Source organism: Corvus moneduloides, chromosome Z (assembly GCF_009650955.1).
Source record: "Corvus moneduloides isolate bCorMon1 chromosome Z, bCorMon1.pri, whole genome shotgun sequence".
Classification (NCBI taxonomy): Eukaryota; Metazoa; Chordata; class Aves; order Passeriformes; family Corvidae; genus Corvus; species Corvus moneduloides.
In genome coordinates, this window is record NC_045511.1 from 76,701,810 (window position 1) to 76,720,764 (window position 18,955).

At 40.1% G+C, this 18,955-nt stretch overlaps 1 protein-coding gene across 2 annotated transcripts in view; it reads right to left on the reverse strand.

Annotated features, from left to right (window-relative positions):
- The window catches only part of EDIL3 (EGF like repeats and discoidin domains 3), a 234,039-nt gene that overhangs the window by 63,340 nt on the left and 151,744 nt on the right, over positions 1 to 18,955 (reverse strand). For both annotated transcript variants that reach the window (XM_032095224.1, XM_032095223.1), the window contains one exon: positions 6,684 to 6,865. In XM_032095224.1, coding sequence (XP_031951115.1) covers positions 6,684 to 6,865 — 182 coding nt within the window. The remainder of the gene's footprint in view (positions 1 to 6,683; positions 6,866 to 18,955) is intronic.

Consider the following 18,955-nt stretch of genomic DNA (forward strand, 5'->3'; position numbering starts at 1 on the left):
GCCTGTGAGCTAAATGTATAGATGGTGAGGGAGGTCTGCAGAGAGCAGGCGCTGGTATTGAGTTCACCGAAGTCAGTGAATTTATGGCAGACTTTGGCTAGCAGACAATCTCTTCTAATTCCTGCAGATCAAAGGTCCTGTGTGGCATTGTTTTAATTCAACTGCACTTTCCTTATTAACTTCTGTTCTCCACAGCCAAGGGCTTTCAGGTGCTTGCTGCCACTTATGAATATCCTCCAAGTAAATCCTTCTGTGATATTAAGCCAAATTTTGAAGTATTGACAAAAAAAAGCAGAACTTTCACAACTTTTTAGCATTTAACTTAGCAGGTTAAATCTTCCTCTATGGTGCACATCACCTTATAGGATGACTCTGAGACTGTACTTCATAAAGGTCACCCAACACTGGGATGAGAGCTACATTAAGTGATATTAAACATTTAAGCTGTGGTGACAGGTATTTTTGGAAGCCTGTACACCAGAGCTCATGAATGAGGAAATGAACTTTGACAAAATGAATGGTTTCACAGATGGCAGTTTGCTTGGAGCTCTCACCAACAGATGTTTGAGTGAATGTTGTGCAAGGCCTCTGTGTATTTTGGGTTTTATCATTTCATTAGCAAATAGCTGTCACCTGGTGTGTACTTGCTCTTTGGAAGCTCTTGATGAGGAAGCTGTTAATTTTTTTCTTTCCTTCCCTTTTTTTGAGGAAAAAACCACACCCAATACTTTATGGTTTTCTGCTTGGGGATAAGAATGCTGGAACTTAAGGGTTTTTTTACAAGTAATTTTTGTGTGTGTCATAGTTGTTATGATTAAGTTTGTGAAATTCATAGTCACAGATTTAATTATGCCATGGGACTGCAAGTCCCAAAAATGTGAGGCTGAGCACCAGAGGTGGGATTGAAACCAAAACTGCTGTGGAGACACTTGTGTAAAAACCAAATTAAGCCTCAATCAAAATACAAATTCTACCGAACAGCAACAATATTCCAATACATTCAGACCTTTTTTTAAATAAACATTCTCAGTAATGACCTCCCTCCCCCTAAAAAAAATTAATTCTAAATAACACAGAGGTCAGGGAAATATTTTGCCCTGAATCTGCTGGGGTAGATCCCTTTCCATCACACGTCATCTTTTTTATTAACAATCTCTGCAGCAAATCTGTTTACTTGGAGTTTAAAGAAATATAGTGAAGACATTTTCTTAAAGCCATGCAAAGTTATTAAAAAAGCAAAATTGAAAAAGCAAAAAGTATTATTTACAGCAGACACACTGAGACAGTAAATAAACCAAATGTATTTTATTTTGGACTGGAGTACTAATATATTCAAATTGCCAATTAGAAGTTGGGCACATTTTCTGTCAAACTGTTTTATTTCTGATTATAGTGTTTCATCTGAACTTTAGCATATCATTTCAGAAAAGCCATTTGGGGAATAAATTTGAAAAATGATGGAATTATAGTTCTCTTTCTGTGTATTCTAAGTAAGAATTGTAGCTTTTCCATTTTGAACTCACTGTTTGACTTTCAAAAACTGACCCCAAAAAAGAAACAAATATATAAAATATTGATGGAAAGGGATGAAGTCTTTGAAGAGGAAGAAACCCCAAACCAAATATTTGGAATCATCTAGTATGCAGTAGAAACTAGAAGAGAAAAGCTAGCTATCCAACCTGAACCAACTATACTTCCCATTTCTTAATTCTGCAACCAACTGAGCAGTCCACCTCCTTTGTAGATTAATCCTTCAATCCTCCTACTACTCACAATAATAAAGTAAATATTTAATTTAATTTTATTTTATTTTATTTTACTTAAAAAAGCAATTGGTAACCATACCAATGTCTCTGGAGAAACACTTTATGCCATTTTAATGAGGGATAACAAAATAGGGGTTTATTATTCTATTTAATACTTTACATTTATACACAACTATCTCCAGCAACAGGTCAGGTGTTCAAACACATCTCCCACACAGTGGCTTGGTGCTCAGCAATTAGTGCATTTTGTTAACATTCTCCAGATGTAATCTATGCTCGAATCTGTTCTTGGTGTCTGTGGGTTAACACCTTGTAAAAACAATTTCCACGTCCAAAAGACCACAGAACACTTGAAAAACATAACCAAACAACAACCAACCAACCAAAAAAAAACCCCACAACAACAAAAACAACAACAAAAACCTCAATAGGCAGGGATCCTCTTCACAATCACATCCTCCTGGAGCAAAGGAGGCTCAGGGGGGACCTTGTGGCCCTGCACAAGTCCCTGACAGGAGGGGGCAGCCGGGGGGTCGGGCTCTGCTCGCAGGGAACAGGGACAGGAGGAGAGGGAACGGCCTCAGGCTGGGCCAGGGCAGGCTCAGGGTGGACAGCAGCAGGAATTTCCCCATGGAAAGGGTGCTCAGGCCTTGGCAGGGGCTGCCCAGGGAGGTTTGGAGTGCCCATCCCTGGAGGTGTCTGAGGGAGGGCTGGAGGTGGCACTCAGTGCCCTGGGCTGGGGACAAGGTGAAGGTGGGGATCAGTCATAGGTTGGCCTCAATGATCTGGGAGGGCTTTTCCAACCTCAGTGATTCTGGGATTCTGTGATTCTCTCGTGTATTTCTGAAGTTGATATTTGGGTCACTCAACCTAGTCCAGCATGCCCTGCAGTGAAGCAGGAGTCACTGGAGTTCTACTGGGAGCTCCTTCTCTGCTCCAGCATCCATGATCTAGGTGGCATGTCTTAATGTTCTTGAATAAATTCTCTGCAAATTGGGCAAATTCCCTGCCCATGGCAGGGGGTCGGAACCAGATGATCTTTCAGGTCCCTTCCAACCCAAACCATTCTATGATACCATGAAAAAAAGGGTAATTTCTCAAGGAAGGAAATGGGAGACAAGTCGTGAATAGGGGAAAAATGAATTAAGAAATGTGAGGGTGGTTAAAGCTGGGAGACCAGCCTGGGAGTGATGAAAGTGGGAGAAGAGAAGAAGTGTAAGAAGGGCACGGGCATGGATTCCTAGGTTAGAAATCACTAGAGAGGAGTAACATTCACTAAGTCCTTCTGGCAGCTTGTGTTAGAGACTAGCTGCCACTATGATTTTGGATACGGTAGAGGCATAACAGAAACAATAATCCTGCCCATGGCCATATCTATTCTGATTCATGCTGCCTTAAAAAGAATAAATAATATATGAATTGAAAAATACAGATGCAAGAAATGAGCAGGGATGAAGTGAAATCAGAATAAGACAAATCAACATATTTTAAAGCCAAAAATGCAAAAGGACGTAAGGGAAAAGAGAAACTGCTGTTTAAACAAAAACAAAAAACAAACAAGCAAACAAAAAAAAAAGAGTTGCTAGAAAAGACTCATTACTGGAACAGGCAAAGTGAGAGTTTTGGTTATACTTCAGGACCAATTAATGAAAAATAGATGTATGAGATTTTTTTTTTTTTTTGTCATTGTATTTGCTAACGATAAAAGTTAATATCACTAATAAAGTGGTTAGCAGTACACAGGTGCTATTTTATCACAGCCAGCCTGTGAGGAGAAACAGAGGTCAGGAGAACTTTAAAAGGCAGATATGACTTACTCAGGCTTTAATTTGCTTCCAAAAGCATGGTCAGTGACCCTTTAAATCACAAGCCAATTACAAGCATTGTAGTGCCATTACTACTTACATGCTGAGAGTGTAAATTTAAAATGGCAATTTCAATTTTCAGTTCATTGGGAGAATGCAGGAAAATGAAATTGCATACTAATTAGTTCATGTGTATCAGACACCTGAAAGATTAGAGAAAAAAAACTTCCGCACTCATTACAAGTGAGTTATAAGCAGAGCACTCAAACCTTTTATTTTCCAGGCTGCATATAAATAAAGAAATTAAATGACAAAGAAAATTGATAATGATGGAACAAGGCAAAAATAGCTACAGGCCTGTACATAATCACACTTTGAGGGACTTTGCCCATTATACACGGCTTCCTTTAGAATTTATCTAGCATTAGAAGCTACAAGAGGGGAACAGGCGATTGCTTCAGGTTCCTCGCGCTAAATGTTAATTTACATGTCCTAAAAATGGATTTTCCAGCTTTGCAACTTTCCACTTAATCTCTGCCAAACATTCACACTGTTTTTCAGTGCCTTCTCCTGGACCAGGTGCTTCATCACTCAGAGCAGCATGGGAAAGGTTCCATGTGCAGGCTGCTCGCACTAGGGTCTGGGAAGAAGCTGGTGACACAACAGAGTAAAAACTCAGGTAGAGGGTTTGAGATCTTTTCTCCCACATGACCAAGGAAAGTAGCCAGAAATTTAGCCCAAATCTGACTTTTTGTACCCCTCCACAAGCATTTAAGAAGTGTCTCCCCGGGTAATACAGAATCTGTGCAAAAATAAAACAGGGGATTTCTGCTTCCCCTCGCAGCAAAAACTGTTCACCCAAAAGAGGGTCAGACAGTGTTTGTATCTTAAAGCTTATTTCATGCTTGGAGAACAAGACAGTTCTATGATGTAGAGAACTACTATGCATAAAGTGTGAGACTGTGGATGTCTCTACCTTGCCAGATCTAAAAAGAGTTTCTGCGGAACACTAAAAATCACTTTTTTCCTGCAAGTATCATCTTCATAAAAAGTTTCAGATTTTCCGGTCCCAGAGGTTTTAAAGAAAGAGAAAAGGAAAGAAAGAAATCCTCTCAAGACTTCTGTTCTGAAATTATGAAGAATATTTTTAATTTTGCTCTGAACTGAGAAAAAGAGTACAACAAAAAAGTATTTGGCAAGTTTTGTGAAAATTATAGACTAAAGTTTATTTTGCAAGAAAAATAAGAAGAAAATGAAGGGAGTGCTTAAAACATATTAATTGTGTGACCTAAGCTTCTCAAAAGTCCTTATACCCCATGGCTGTCAAAATTACAGAATAACCTGTATGGGATTGGAATTACCTCCAGAACTCCAAAAAAACCCCCAGATTCTTTAGACCTGATGCCATGGTATGAGACTTTAACACATTTTCTCCACTGGCCCAACATTCCTTGCACGTAAGAGCAAAGGGAAAACTTCCGGAGAGCAAAGTCCGAGGGAACTTGGCAGCTGCCCCCATAGTGCCAAGCACAAATGTGGAAGCATCAGACCATTAGATATCCCCATCCAGATCATCTCCCAGAAAAGACATGTCTAGGGGGCCAGTGCTAAACGATTTTGAAATCTTTTTCCAGCTCATTTAATAAAGCCCACCTTCTTAACACAGCCCAAAAGCTACTGTAATGCTGAGTTTTTCATTATCCATTAAAGTAACATTAGCTTTCTACTCCCATGGAGATAACTCTGCTCAGGTCCCTCTGCGTGATCCTTTCCAGTTCTTTTCAATGTATAAATTTTACAGACTTCCTAACCCCTCTGATCTTTACGACGACAACTGACTTACAACACATTGAAGGGCCTTTGTGTTTTCACTCTGCAATAAATAACAAGCAGTGATACCAGCTTTCGTTCTTCAGAGCTGACAAAATCCAGCACTCCCACTGCACCAGTTTCAGAAAACTTCATCAAACAGTGCTTTGTGTCTGCTCTCCACACAAGAAAAATGAGCAGGTAATCCTGTTTGCTTTCCCCCCAGACATATGGGAGCCTCTCAGAAAAATCACCAGTGGTAGTCAGGGCAAAAACATTGAATATTAACAAATATTAATGCCATGTACACCAAGGCAGCTTCAAGAAGAGCGTGTCTGACACAGCTGAGGGCATTATGGACTGTTCAACTTCGTGCTGGCAGATAAAATGCTCAAACAACATGTTGTGCTAGATCCTGCAGTGGGTCTATTGGAAGGGAAACATCCTCCTCACACGTTGCCCATGCAGATCAGTGCAGAAGGTTTTCCCATAAGTATCTAACTCACCAACCTTTATTAACCAATAGCTGAAATTGCCAAAGCTTTGCCCAATTCATACATCGCGAAGAGAAACAGCATCCAAGCAAAGAGCTACAGCAACCACAAGACAGTCATTACCTTCATTAAAACACTGCTAGGGGACCTCAAAGTCGCTGCTTTGTGGCTTTTACTGAAGATGTGTTGGGCACAGAGAAATCCAGTTCACAGTGAGGGCACTGCTGTTTGAATCACTCTAACAATAACATCCTTGAGTGGGATGAGAACACGTGCATTTTCAGCCCCATGGATGTGGCTGAACTAACAGCAGTTTCAACCTTAATTGAAACAGTTCTTGTTACTTCCAGTAGTACTTAACCTGTGCACCCAGAGCTGCTCAGCAAAGAGTACCAGCTCTGCCACCAGGTTCTAGCATGGCCAAAACCACACTTAAAGCACCTTTAGCATGTGTCAAGATACCTCCACCAAGAGATATTGCTGGGATATGCTTCTAAGGGCCTAACCACCAAAAGCAACATATGTGGAACGCAGCTTCTTTGAAAGGAGCCTGTAAAAATCTGCTTCCACGGTTTAGAGCCACAATGGAACATATGCACGCGGTTTTTTAAATTAAAAAAAGGCTCGTGCATTCGTAAAGTCCAGATTATCACTGTTTTGCAACTAAATAGTCCCTTTTAGCCTCAGCTGTGTCTATGACAGTGAATAAGAACCTATCTGTTCATTAACCACTTGTCTTCATCAGTTTCTTAAGTGACACTGGCAATTGAATCAAGGGTATTTTTTTCCTCCTCAGCTCCATCTGTTACCTGAATCCATGGCCATCTGTCATTTTCTGCAGCAGTCCAGGCATTCACAAGACCCTTCTTATTAAGTCGTGCATAGTACGGGTACCACTTCTGCAGTCCGAAAAGAGCTCGGTGAGTGGACGATGCGGTAATTTGTTGGTTTGACACAATCCCTCCTTCTATCCCTAGTGGGCCAGAGCATCCTGCAAATGGAAAAAAAAAAAAAAAAAAAATTCAACTGAAATGATCGACTGTTCTGAGTCCCAGGTGGCTGTAATTACAATAGCATTCAAATAGATCCAAAATGTCATGCCAAATGCAGCTTAGAAGAAATTTAAAGTATTTGACTGTATCATCCTTTTGTAGAAATTAAAAAAAAAAGCAACAAAAGTGTTGCTTGCAAATAAGTATTCCCATTATAAAATTAATGAAATTGATTGAACATTTAATTTCTTTTAGTTTGTTCTAGCTGAAGACTTGTGAGTTTGGGTTTAATGGACACAATGAAAGAAAACAATCCTGATTCAAATATTGAAATGATTACTAAAAGTAAATTTAAAATTCTGTCATTACTTCAAAGTTCCATATTGTTGCTCTTGCCTCAAAGTTCAGCATTCAGCCAATGCACTACAAATTGTTATTGCAGCTATATTTAGAAATATGAAAAGAGACATAAGTTTTCATTCAGTTACATTAAAAATATTTAAAGATTTATATATTTAATCAGCAAACCACAAAGTATGTATTTAACTGAAATGTTCCATTATGTTCATAATTTTATGTATGGTATTCATCATTAATGTATTCACCAGAAATACTTGTAATCTTTTTAAAAATCAATATATTTCTGCATACATTGTTTTTTGAAGCCACTCCATTTGGGCACAGCAATAAAAACATTCAGCTATTGTGAGCAATCCAAACTGAGAAAATTATGAAAATTCATTACATACAAACAATTGGCAGTCTATCTACTATTCAACACCCCCAACTGAGTATGTGAAATTTTCCTGTCCTCAGTTCTGATGCAGAATTTAAAGAGAAGGTAATTACAGGAATTACTCTGGCAGCCAGTGTTACTCAGTTGCCCAAAAGATCTGCTTTGTGGGTCAGCTGCACTTTGGCAATTTTGAACACCACAGGACAGATGTTTACTTACATTTCAGGTTTTCTCAGAAACCTGGCAGTGCATCACCTCAAGCAATACCCAAAAATGAACTCTGAAATCGTACTGTTACGAAATCCTTACACCACATGGGCAGAAAGTCACAAATAATTTAATTCCTCATTAATTTAAAGATACCGAGAAGAAAGAGTGACCAGTGCAATTTTCTCCTCTCAGCCAGGAGACAGCGCAGGGAGTCACTGGTAGCACAATCCCCAGGTGTGGGGTGTCACTGATGATGGAGACAAATATAAACTGAATCAAAGTTTTAAGTTGATTATGGAGGCAGTGTGATGGACAAGCACATGGCTGTGCTCTGAAAAGGTAAACCATGCAGGTGGAGTTCAGGGAGCGTTCCTTCTTAAACACAAAACCTGGCCCAAACTTACAGGAGATGCTCAAATGAAATCCTGTCCCCACCCAAATTAACAACTGACTTGCACCAAAAAATGATGTCACACAGGTTTTTACCAGCCTACAAAGCTCAGCTAGAAGCTGAACTCCTTATGCTACTTCTCTTTATCAGCCACCAACAGAAGTTTTTCCTTCAGCACTCGACCAATAACTGCACAAAACATGACAAAACACTGCTCTCTCCTGTTCCTGTGTCAGGCGCGAAGCGGCACCGGAAGAAAACAGACCCGTTGTTACCAGTATAGGCAGGCACAATATAGAATACACTCAGAAAACCCACATATGCTGGAAAAGTGTTATTCCTCATTGTGTTTTCATCAGGCATTACCTAAGGTCTATTCAAATCTTAGCCGTTTCTGAAGTATTTTCATTGAGGTAGAATAAAATCTTTTGGTGTGTAAACTGCTGAATCTGCTTGCAAGCCAGAGGTAAATGACTCTTCTCTCCTAAGAAAAGTGCATGTTTTCAAGAGTTTTCTATATTTAAATATTAAAAAAATCTGTGTTGTTTCATAATGGAAAAGAAAGTTCACAGAGATGTGTGTACGTGTATGTGTAACTCACCAACACACCTCTACCTACAGGACACACACATGAAATAGATTGCCCATCTTTAACAGCTGCAATCATAGACTGATAATTATTTAAAAACAGAGATGCGAGAAAACAGAAGAGAGGTTTTCTGAGGGGACCTTGAAAGGAGGCATGCTGGAGCCATGTTGCTTGATGTTTGCCGTGTCTGTTGCTGCATTTCCTATTTGAGATGCATTAAATACTATTTGAAAGATGGGCGAAATCCTTACAAGAGAAAGCTGAATTTTCCTTTCTAACTTGAAGTCAATTTCCTTTCAAAATTTAATTACCAACCAAAACACTTAACTCTATTTTTTCAGCTATGACCATACAAGCTCAGCAGTGTTTATCTTCCTTAGCTTTAGAAGGATTACTCCTGGAATCGAAAGAAAATGGCTACCTTCAGGGAATAGGTACTTTATTGTACAAGCTCCTTTGCAGTTCCAGTCATAGTTTTGTCATGTCTGTCAGTTCTTCAATCTGAGTTCAACACAAAATTTACCACTCCTAAAAGTTAAAACCACTTTGGTGGTCAGTTCAGACATAACAACATCAGAGGTGCGGAAAGCACAAGACTGGGTAATAGTTTCTAAACAATATTATAATTACATTTCTTAAATTATCAGAACATTCTGCTACTTTTCGAAATTTGTTGAACAGCCAAGACTTCAGCAGAAGTTTTATTAAGATATGGTAAATGAGGTCCTCCCACTGTTAAATCTGCCCTCTTACTCACCCTTTAGGTATTTATTTTAATCAGACATCATTTTCTACAAGGAAACCTTTCAATTTACTTTCTTTTATCAGTTAAAATCAAATATTTAACATATTTTTGGATAGTCAAATACCACAGCAAATGGACTTCCCTTAGCCATATGCCCATTAATTTCTTCCAAAAACTCCACTAGATTAATGAGTCGTTCTTTCTTCTTATAAAAGATCTAATGGGGCTATTACTCTCTAAATTCACAAGACATTTGCTTTCCCTGAAAACTCTCAACTGAATGACCCATCTCTAGTTCCATTAAATATGTTTTATCACTAAAAGACTGGTTACAGACCAGTTTCTGCACATATGATATTAAATTTCAGACACAAAAAATTCTTTCCTTCAAGTTATAAATTATGTTTTTAGGTGTTTAAGAGTTGTGATATACCATTGACCACTAACAATGAAAACAGTCAAGAAGAGCTTTCTCAGATTGTTTGGTTTCTTTAAAAAAACTGAGATGCATATTTTGCAGAACAAGTACAAGATGTATTATATTTTATTGCTATGCCTCTGTTTCTATTAAATCCATGCTTATTTAAACAGAAATCATGACAGCTTGGGAAATCATAATATCACTACAGTAACTGTGTACAATTCAGACTGGTCAATGTTAGTCATTAATTTAAAAAAATGATATTTTTATTAGTTAATGCAGATACATTGGGGTATGACAATACTCTTTATGAAAAGAAGTAAAAAAAATTAAACAGCAATTAAAAAGCTGCCTAACATGACAGATTCACAAGGCAGATTGTGTCATCTGGATCTGGTATTTCAGTGTTATTAAAAAGCAAGATACTGAGTCAAGTAATATGGGTTTTGATCCTACAGTGACAATTATTGGTATGCACTGAATGAAACCCACTTAATGCTTCTCTTTTTCTCACCAAACACAACCCTATTCCCACAAAACCTCACTATCCATGGAGATAACAATGCCAAGGTGTACCAAGAGTTACATGAATGGATCCAGGGAAGGATGGGAAAAGTCCGTAACACAGGAAAAGTGAATTTTTCAGTTCTCCTGAAGGTCCCCACCATGCAAAGACAGCAGAGTTATAAACCTGCCTTGAAGGCTTCTTTAACAACCTCAACTTTAATTAGATCTAGAATCATTATGTACCATTTTGCGCCAAAAAACAATTGGTTTCTAGTCCAGATTTCCCTTGTAGACCAAGGATACGGGGATCAAACAGGTCCCCAGAAAGAAGATGAGTTCTGTCCTTCCTCCCTTATCTCTGGCAACAACAAATCCCTCCAGCTGAACAATAATATTTGAGCAAAACAAAGTAGATGACAGTTACCTTACTGTGGTTTACATTGATTTCTCCTCAGAAAAACATTAAAATAGGGAAATAAGTTGCTGGTTCCTGTTCTTTATAGCAAAAAAGACAAACTATTTTAAGATACTATAGCAAGAGATAATAAGCAGAAAGCACTGGGTTAATATGTTGCTCGAGCATATTTAATTTGAACTTTTACATTTATGTCAGTCCACAAATTAAGAAAATGTCCAAATGGTTTAAAAACTGCTTGAAAATGTGAGGATTATGCTTCTGCAGCTAGAATGAAAAGATTTCTAGCTATTGATGATGAAACATGCCTGATTTTGCAGCACGAATGCATAACTTTCATTTCCTCTGTTGGTCTGCCTCTAGCTAATGTCATGAGAACAAACAGATGCAAAATTGAAGGCAGGGAGAAAACAAATCTGCTGTAGACATCTGCAATCCTTTCTTCCTCCAAGCACCTCATTTTCTGGAATGAGATTACCCTGGCTGTGCTTAGCAGGGCCTGGTAATGGGGCTGAACACCAACCCTGACAATGGGATTACAGATGACCCGTGGTACTGCAGTAATTCATGTTGCTTCCCACACTGCAGTCCAGGCTCCGGGCTCCTATTTCTTCTTCTCATTCCTCCTGCCACACAGACATCCTTGCCCAGTTTGTTCTGCCAGGGACAGCTCTTAGATAACAGCAAGTCTGATTTTTAGGAAATCATTAGATGGATATGGACAGTCATTTAAGAGTCTGTTACCAAAGTGCCCACCCATATGCAATGTGATGTTTTTGCAGGGCTTGCTTTTTCACAACCATTACATGATAATGCTAAAATCTTCTATATAAGTGCTACCTAAACTGCTTTTGCAGAGAGGTGGTTGGAGACACAGCTTCCACTCCTTCTAGAGGTGTCTGTGGACCCTCTCATGGTTTCAGTGATGTGACAGTCCCCACGTGCCAACTTTACCACTGAACAGTGGGGTTACAGATGACGGCTGATACTGCATTAATTCACTCTGGTGTATGCATAGATTACCCACATGCAGTCTAGGCTTCAGCCTATTCCTTCTTGTTCTTTCACACAGAGATTTCAACTCCCGGCCTATGAGCAATTTTCGACACTGCACTCCCCAGGCTGGGATTCACATCCCTCTGATGGATATTCAGTGGGATTTCCTACCTTGGGCAAGTGTGCAAAAAAATTATACTTCCAGCCTAGCACAGGAGCATATGGAGACAGCAGCTCAGGCAGTGAAAGCAGATTATGTCTTTTTCTATACAGTGCTGTGATTGAAATGGAGGGTTGCTATTCAGGACTGGTTTGCTTAGTCTGGTAATTCCTGCATTCTCCTTCTCAAGTAGGATGGTGTTCTGGTTTGGCCAAATTTCGAAATATATCCTCTGAGAGAAGGCAGGTTACAAACCACCCCACCCCCACCAGGTTCAGGAATAATAAATTTTCCTCGAAGGAAAGTGCAGGAGATAAAAACTATTTATTTAACAAACACACGGGAAAAGGATAATAATGTTAAATAATAAAATCTCTCACTGTGGAGAAAAAACCTGGGAAAGTGTCAGAGTCCTCCCTGTGGTCTCCTCGGAGCTGGGGCTTGGCCCAGGGCCAGGCCCTCTGTGCTCGGTTGCAAGTCCTCCTGACGTGTTCTGATATTGAAGCAGTCCAGTGGAAAAGGGAGAAAATCCAAAATTCCAGGGAAGAAAAAAAGTTCAACTCCCAGTCTCCCTTCAGAGAAAAATTGGCCAAAAGCTGACTGGGAAGCAGCAAACCAGGTGCTTCCTCGCTCCCCTGCTGCAGCTGGGAAAAAAAAAGGCGCTACTTCTGTGTGACCTTGAACAAGCTGCAAGCTGCTTTGAAAAAGCTTTGCTCAGTTTTTCCTCCCCTCTCTCAGACTCAGTTTAAAGGCATAGAAAGGCACAAAATTAATTCCTGGGCATAAGGCAGTGATATGGGATACACATCATAGAGCAACCCCAAGACAGATGGATAGGATTGCAAATTTCACATCAAAACCCATTGACTAATGGATTAATGTTGGGGAACTGCAACAGAGAACAAAGTTGAAGGAGGGACCTATCCAAGAGGACTAAAATTAAAGGAAGATACAACTTCTGATTTAGGAAGATCCTTAAACTGAAGACTCCTTGAAGCTGGGAAAATACACTGGGACAACCATTACTTGGTGCTTGTCCCTTTTCTTACACTCACTCATCAAAAATTCTCTTCTGATCACTGTCTAAAACATGAGTAATAGATTGTCACCAGACCAAGCATTGTTATTCCCATGCTCAAAAACAGGAGTGCATCTTAAACCTCATATCTGAAAAGACATAATGAGAAAAATATTTTTTTTATTTTTAGTATTTTTTCATGAGTTGATTGTGTTTGTGGTCAACTCCATCACGTTAATAGTACCAACATAATCCCTAGGCATGTCCAAAGTGATTTTAACAGAATTGGGCTGGGAAGAACTTCAGAATGAAGATTTGTGTATCCCTAACTGAGACAATCATGGCATCAAACTATCTGGAGAATTTTCTATCCAAAGAAATGTCAAGTACATTACAACAGCACCATTCCCAACATGTTTCCTGAATTCATTTCTTTTTCAAAAGCTCTGGTGGTGAACATTCAACTGTCAGGGTCCCTCCCCCCTGCCATGTGGTCCTGGGAGAGGGGCCCTGGGGGGGAGACACAGGGTTTCCCTGCCCCTGCCTGGTCAGCCTCGTTCCCCATTGGTTGTTTTGTGTTCCCCTGCGTGGGCAAAGGACCCTCGGGTCCTGTGATTGCAGCAGTTCCTCGCAGATCCTCAGCCATGTGGCTGGGAAAATAAACATCTCTCTGAAACATCTATCAAGAATCAGCCTATATATATTTCTTTTCTACGGGCCTTGTTGATTGATACACGTGTTGCAGTATCCACACTGTAACAGATGGTAGGTAATGCGGGCAGAGCGATCCCTGATCCCTAAGGACAGTGACTGATTTGTGAGTAAACTCTGGATTTCTCTTCTTGTTTCCATTTTGCTGTTCCATCTCTAAACTATGGAGGAACCGTGGAAAAACTCTTGGCTCTCAGAGCCGCATATGGACATTTATCTTAAACTTGAAAAGATTCTTGAACAACGATTTGTAAATTTTGGCTTAATTCAAGCTCAAAAGGAACTGAAACACTTCCTGGCATGGTTGTTTAAGAACCTTTTCTACGTTTCTTGGGATTTGATTCCTACCAAAGACTTTTGGAAGACCGATTGGACACAGTTAATTTCTGAGTCAAAATATATGCCGATGGAAGAATATTTTCATGACTATTATTTAATTACCAAGACTGTTGAGCAATGTCAGCTGTGTCTTGGCGAAGGGAAGCGTGCCTCAGAGACTGTGCAGTCTCACCCACGTGGACCGAGCACTCTCCAAGCAGCAGCGAGGCAGTTCCCGCGCGCGGGCAGAGCGGCGCGAGCTGCAGTGTCGGCGGCGGAGCGAGGCGCGGCGGGAGCAGTGCGATCCGGTGGTGCCCGCCCGGCCCCGCACAGTGTGTGGTGGAGTGAGCCCTGTGAGAGGGGTGGCACACGGGCGGTGGCGGTGGAGTGGAGCCGCGCCCAGCCGAAATGCGTGCTGGAGCAGGGCGCAGGGGGGTGTTGCTCGGGTGCCCGGCCGAGACATGGGCATGGCCCCAGGCAGCAGCAGCACAGCTGAGAGCAGAGGTGGCGGCGAGCGGGGAGCTGAGCGGCGCAGCCCGGCCTGGCCCGCGTGGCCCCGAATGCGACCCCAGGAAGAGCGCACAGGCATGAGCGGCCCCGATGGCCCCAGCAGCTCTGTCATCTCCAACACAGGAGCAACCGAAAGCGAAAGAGAAAGCAAAAACGCAGTGAGACAGAAAACAGCAGCCGCTCAGAAAAAGGAAAAGATCATCCTAGCTAAGGTTTTAGCAATAGTAAAGTGGTATAATGTTAAACAAAATTATGGTTTTATAACGAGATGTGGCAACCAGCAAGACACATTCGTTCATAGAACTGCTATTAAAAAGAATAACCCTGAAAAATACATCCCAAGTTTAGGAGATGGAGAAGTAGTAGAGTTCAAAATTTTACAAGGTAGAAAAGGGTTACAAGCAGCAGAGGTAACTGGGCCTGATGGTGTTTTTGTGAAAGGCTGTATATATGCTAAAAACCATAGTCATGTTAGACAATATCTCCATTGTAGGCCCCCCCTACAGTCTCCCTTTCCTAATCCCACCTTTCCCTTTTACCCTATGTCCTATTACCCCAGTGTATTCCCAATCCATTTTTCCACCCATGGTTTCCCTCACAAAACCATACCTTTGCCAATTGTTTCCCCAAAAATCCCTTTCCAATGCCTAGTGGGGGATGAAGAGGGGGAGGGAAGAAATTAACTGTTGTTGTTTAGAGTTCCAACGGCTACAAATGGAAGAAACCCTCTCCTGCCTCAGTTTCCCCACAAAGCATGCCCAGAGAGTGCTGTCTCCCTTCTGTCAGCCTTAAGATGTTCCAGAGAACCTGTTTGGACATTTAAAGACTCAGGAGGGTGGCTTGTTTTGTCTTGAAACTGTTCTTGTTATGTTTATCCAGTTGTTTTCAACGTTAAATTTTAAATCTCTCTTGTTAAAAATAAACGGGTGAAGTGTCGGGGTCTCCTCCCCCTGCCATGTAGCCCTGGGAGAGGGGCCCTGGGGCAGAGATGGGGTTTCCCTGCCCCTGGTCAGCCTTGTTCCCCATTGGTTGTTTTGTGTTCCCCTGCGCGGGCAAGGACCCTCGGGTCCCATGACTGTAGGAGTTCCTCGGCTGACCTCCGGCCATGCGGCTCTGAAAATCTCTCTGAAGCATTTACCAAGAATCAGTCCATATATATTTCTTTTCCATGGGCCTCACTGATTGATATGCGTGTTGCAGTATCTGCACTGTAACATTCAACAACCCCACTTGGTGTATGATCAGTGCAACTTGACTCTTTCTTATTCCAGTTTTTTTTGTGTCCTGATTCTATGACAGTGGACAAAAATGTTCTCTTCTTAGAACAGCACACCTCTCCTTGCCATGTGAGTTACTGGACACCTGCAGGCACGACCCAAAATCTAGAATAAAGTTTAGAATTCAGGAAAATGATTGGCTGAACCTTGGCTGCAACACAAAGTTATTTAATTACCAAATCCAAAATACTTCCTCTGAGTTTATACCACTTATTTAAGTTACAGCATTTGACAATTCACTGATAGACACTACTTTTATTTTATTTTGTTCTCAAGCAGCAAATACGAATTTCTGGAAAAAGAAATAAATTACATTGCAGTAAGGCCTTTAGTCTCTCAAACTGTGTTGAGCTCTCATATAGAAATACATTAATCTTTATGTGAAAAATTATTTTTACTTTTCAAATTGACACTGTGAAAAATAACATTTCTACATGTCTGAGTGTTGACATTAACCATCGACATAACTCACAGCCACTCAAATACCGCTAAAATTAATCCGAATAAAACAAATTATGGTGCAACACTAAAAACTAACCTTCCTCATAAGATTTTAACTACGTTCATACTATAGAATGTAAATTCATAGTAGCTTTCAAGTAAAATAATTGTCATACTTATCTAAGAGATGACAGACAAAGAAGCCATAGCCCCTAATTGCCTCATAACAGTAACTGATTATTACTATTTTTAGCTTAGGGTGCAGTGACATGAAAAATACATGGTTCTGAGTTCTTTTTACCAATCCAAACATCTTTCGGTGGACCTGGACTCAGGCAGCTGCGGGTAGAGGAGATTTGTGCAACGGTGGGTCTATTAATTGCCTCCTTTGTTTCTAGCTGTTGCAAATGATCGTGGCAAAGGCTTCAGCCAATTAACAATTTAAGCACAACTTAGGTATTTAAAGCCAAAGTTTGGGGTTTAAAACCAAAGGGCTGCATTGAAAAATAACCTTTATTTGCTACTGCTGGCCCCTGCACAATCCACGCATTTCTCCTCTCCTCGGGTGGTGATAGAAATATTTCTTTGAACAATAGAAGAAAACTTAACAGCTTTCCAGCTATTTTAGGAAATTTGCTAATTGGACACTGTTTTGACAACTACAGACAACTTCTTTCAGAGTTTCTTGGCTTTATATTTGCATTCATATATCTTTAGTGGCATGTAGGTTTCTTTTTTTGTTCATGGAGTGTGCAGCATAAACAAAACCCTACCTATGTGCCTATTGCATTATATTGTAGTGTATCTCCTCTTATCCTTGAATTCACTCCAAAGGACCTTTTTTTTGTCACAGAGCAATATTTCTACTCCAAAAATTAATAATTTTAACCTAAAGTAGATAACCAACTAGAACTATTGCCAATTTGAAGGCAGGTCATGACATACACATCCATGTGGTAAACACTTGATCCTTCTTAAATCATCCTGTTCCAAAAAGCAACTTCGAAAAAAAACCCCAAACCCAAAGCTTCTCTTGAAAGTGAAACTGGAATGACAGGATAGAGCCACACTGAAGGACAATCTGCATTTCTAGCAGGTCCACAACAGAAATCAGTGGGATCCCAGCACCAGGGTAATTAGCATTCCTGCCAGCTGGCTTGACAACGAGCATGTTCATTTGCCAGGAGAAGAGTGTATTCTTTTCAAGAAGCAATTCTTATTTTGCTGCCTAGAGATGTTCTTTCTGCCTTTTGTGGTTTGGCATTGTTTTTATTCCCCCCTGTCCATCAGAACAGCAACTGTTCCTAGAAATGATAGCATGGCTTGTTACAAGATGTGTTCATTGAAATTGCTGCAAGAGGTATTCATTGGAATAGTTTAAAAACTACATTTTGGCACTCATATGAATCCTGCATTACAATGGGATACATTTTCTTCGGAAAGAAGCAAAAGGATGGGAATATCCTACAATATACTGGTGAGGTGATATGCTAAATATGAGCTATATCCACCGTCCTGGACACACACGGCATGCAAATGACAGTAATTTAAATCTGGCTGCACAGAAACAGCCCTTCTTATGATCTCTAAGCTGTTTCCATCTTCTTCTATAACCCATCCAACATTTTAATAACTGAAAATTCAGATATCTTCATTTAGATCTTGCTCCCGGAAGCCATTTGGTGTAGATATAATCTTATATTCATGTAAAGCAACTTTAAGGATCAGGGTTTGAAGCCCTGTTAAAAAGACAGAATTAATTTAAAGGTTGTGCACTTTCATTAGGGTAGAAAAAAAAATCAGAATGAAGGTTCAAAAAATTCTGGTTTTATATATACGCAGTAGTAGAATTCGTTTATTAGTATAGCAGTGCAGTAAAATGTTTTATTTGTGACCCTGTGGTGTATTTTAAGCATAAATCTCTACATCCAGATTTTTTTAATATCCCCTTATTTTTTTTTTAAATCCCCTTATTTTTCCTTAAATCCCCTTATTTTTCCTTATCAACATCTACTGAACCATAAAAGGGACATTATTCTGAAGTGCTTAGAGAAATATCCAACCAAACAAAGCAAACATAAAGAATGTAATTCATGCAACCCAGCTTCAGCCACCTAAAAATTCCTTATCTACCCCAGACTACCTGCTCAAGCTCTGCTTGTCATCTGTGGGAGGAAACCGGCAACTCTAAACCACAATTTTCATCATGTCATCATCTATTAAGCAAGCATTCAAGACAGATGTAATTAGCTTTCCTGTGTCTACTGACCAAGAACAAACCTAGAGCAGCTTAGTGCCTAGGTTTAGGAGGCTAAAATTAAGTGAAATGAATGCAATGAATTTTAAAAACACTGGAAAGATATTGCTTTGAAAATAAAGGATGATCTATTACCTGCAAAGCTAGAAGTAACTAGGCATTTAACATACCTGGGCTTTACAGAAAGAGGTCTTTGAGAAACAGATGCTGAGGAGGAGATGAGCAAAATAAAAAAAAATGAGTATAATAAAAATAATCCAGACTTTGGTTTTTCTGTTTGACAAACATGATCACAAAAAGGTTGATGTGCCTTTGGAACTGGCAGGAGAGAACCTGTGGGTCCTGGTTGGGAAATTCACCACGAGATGGCAAAGATAGACAACAAAA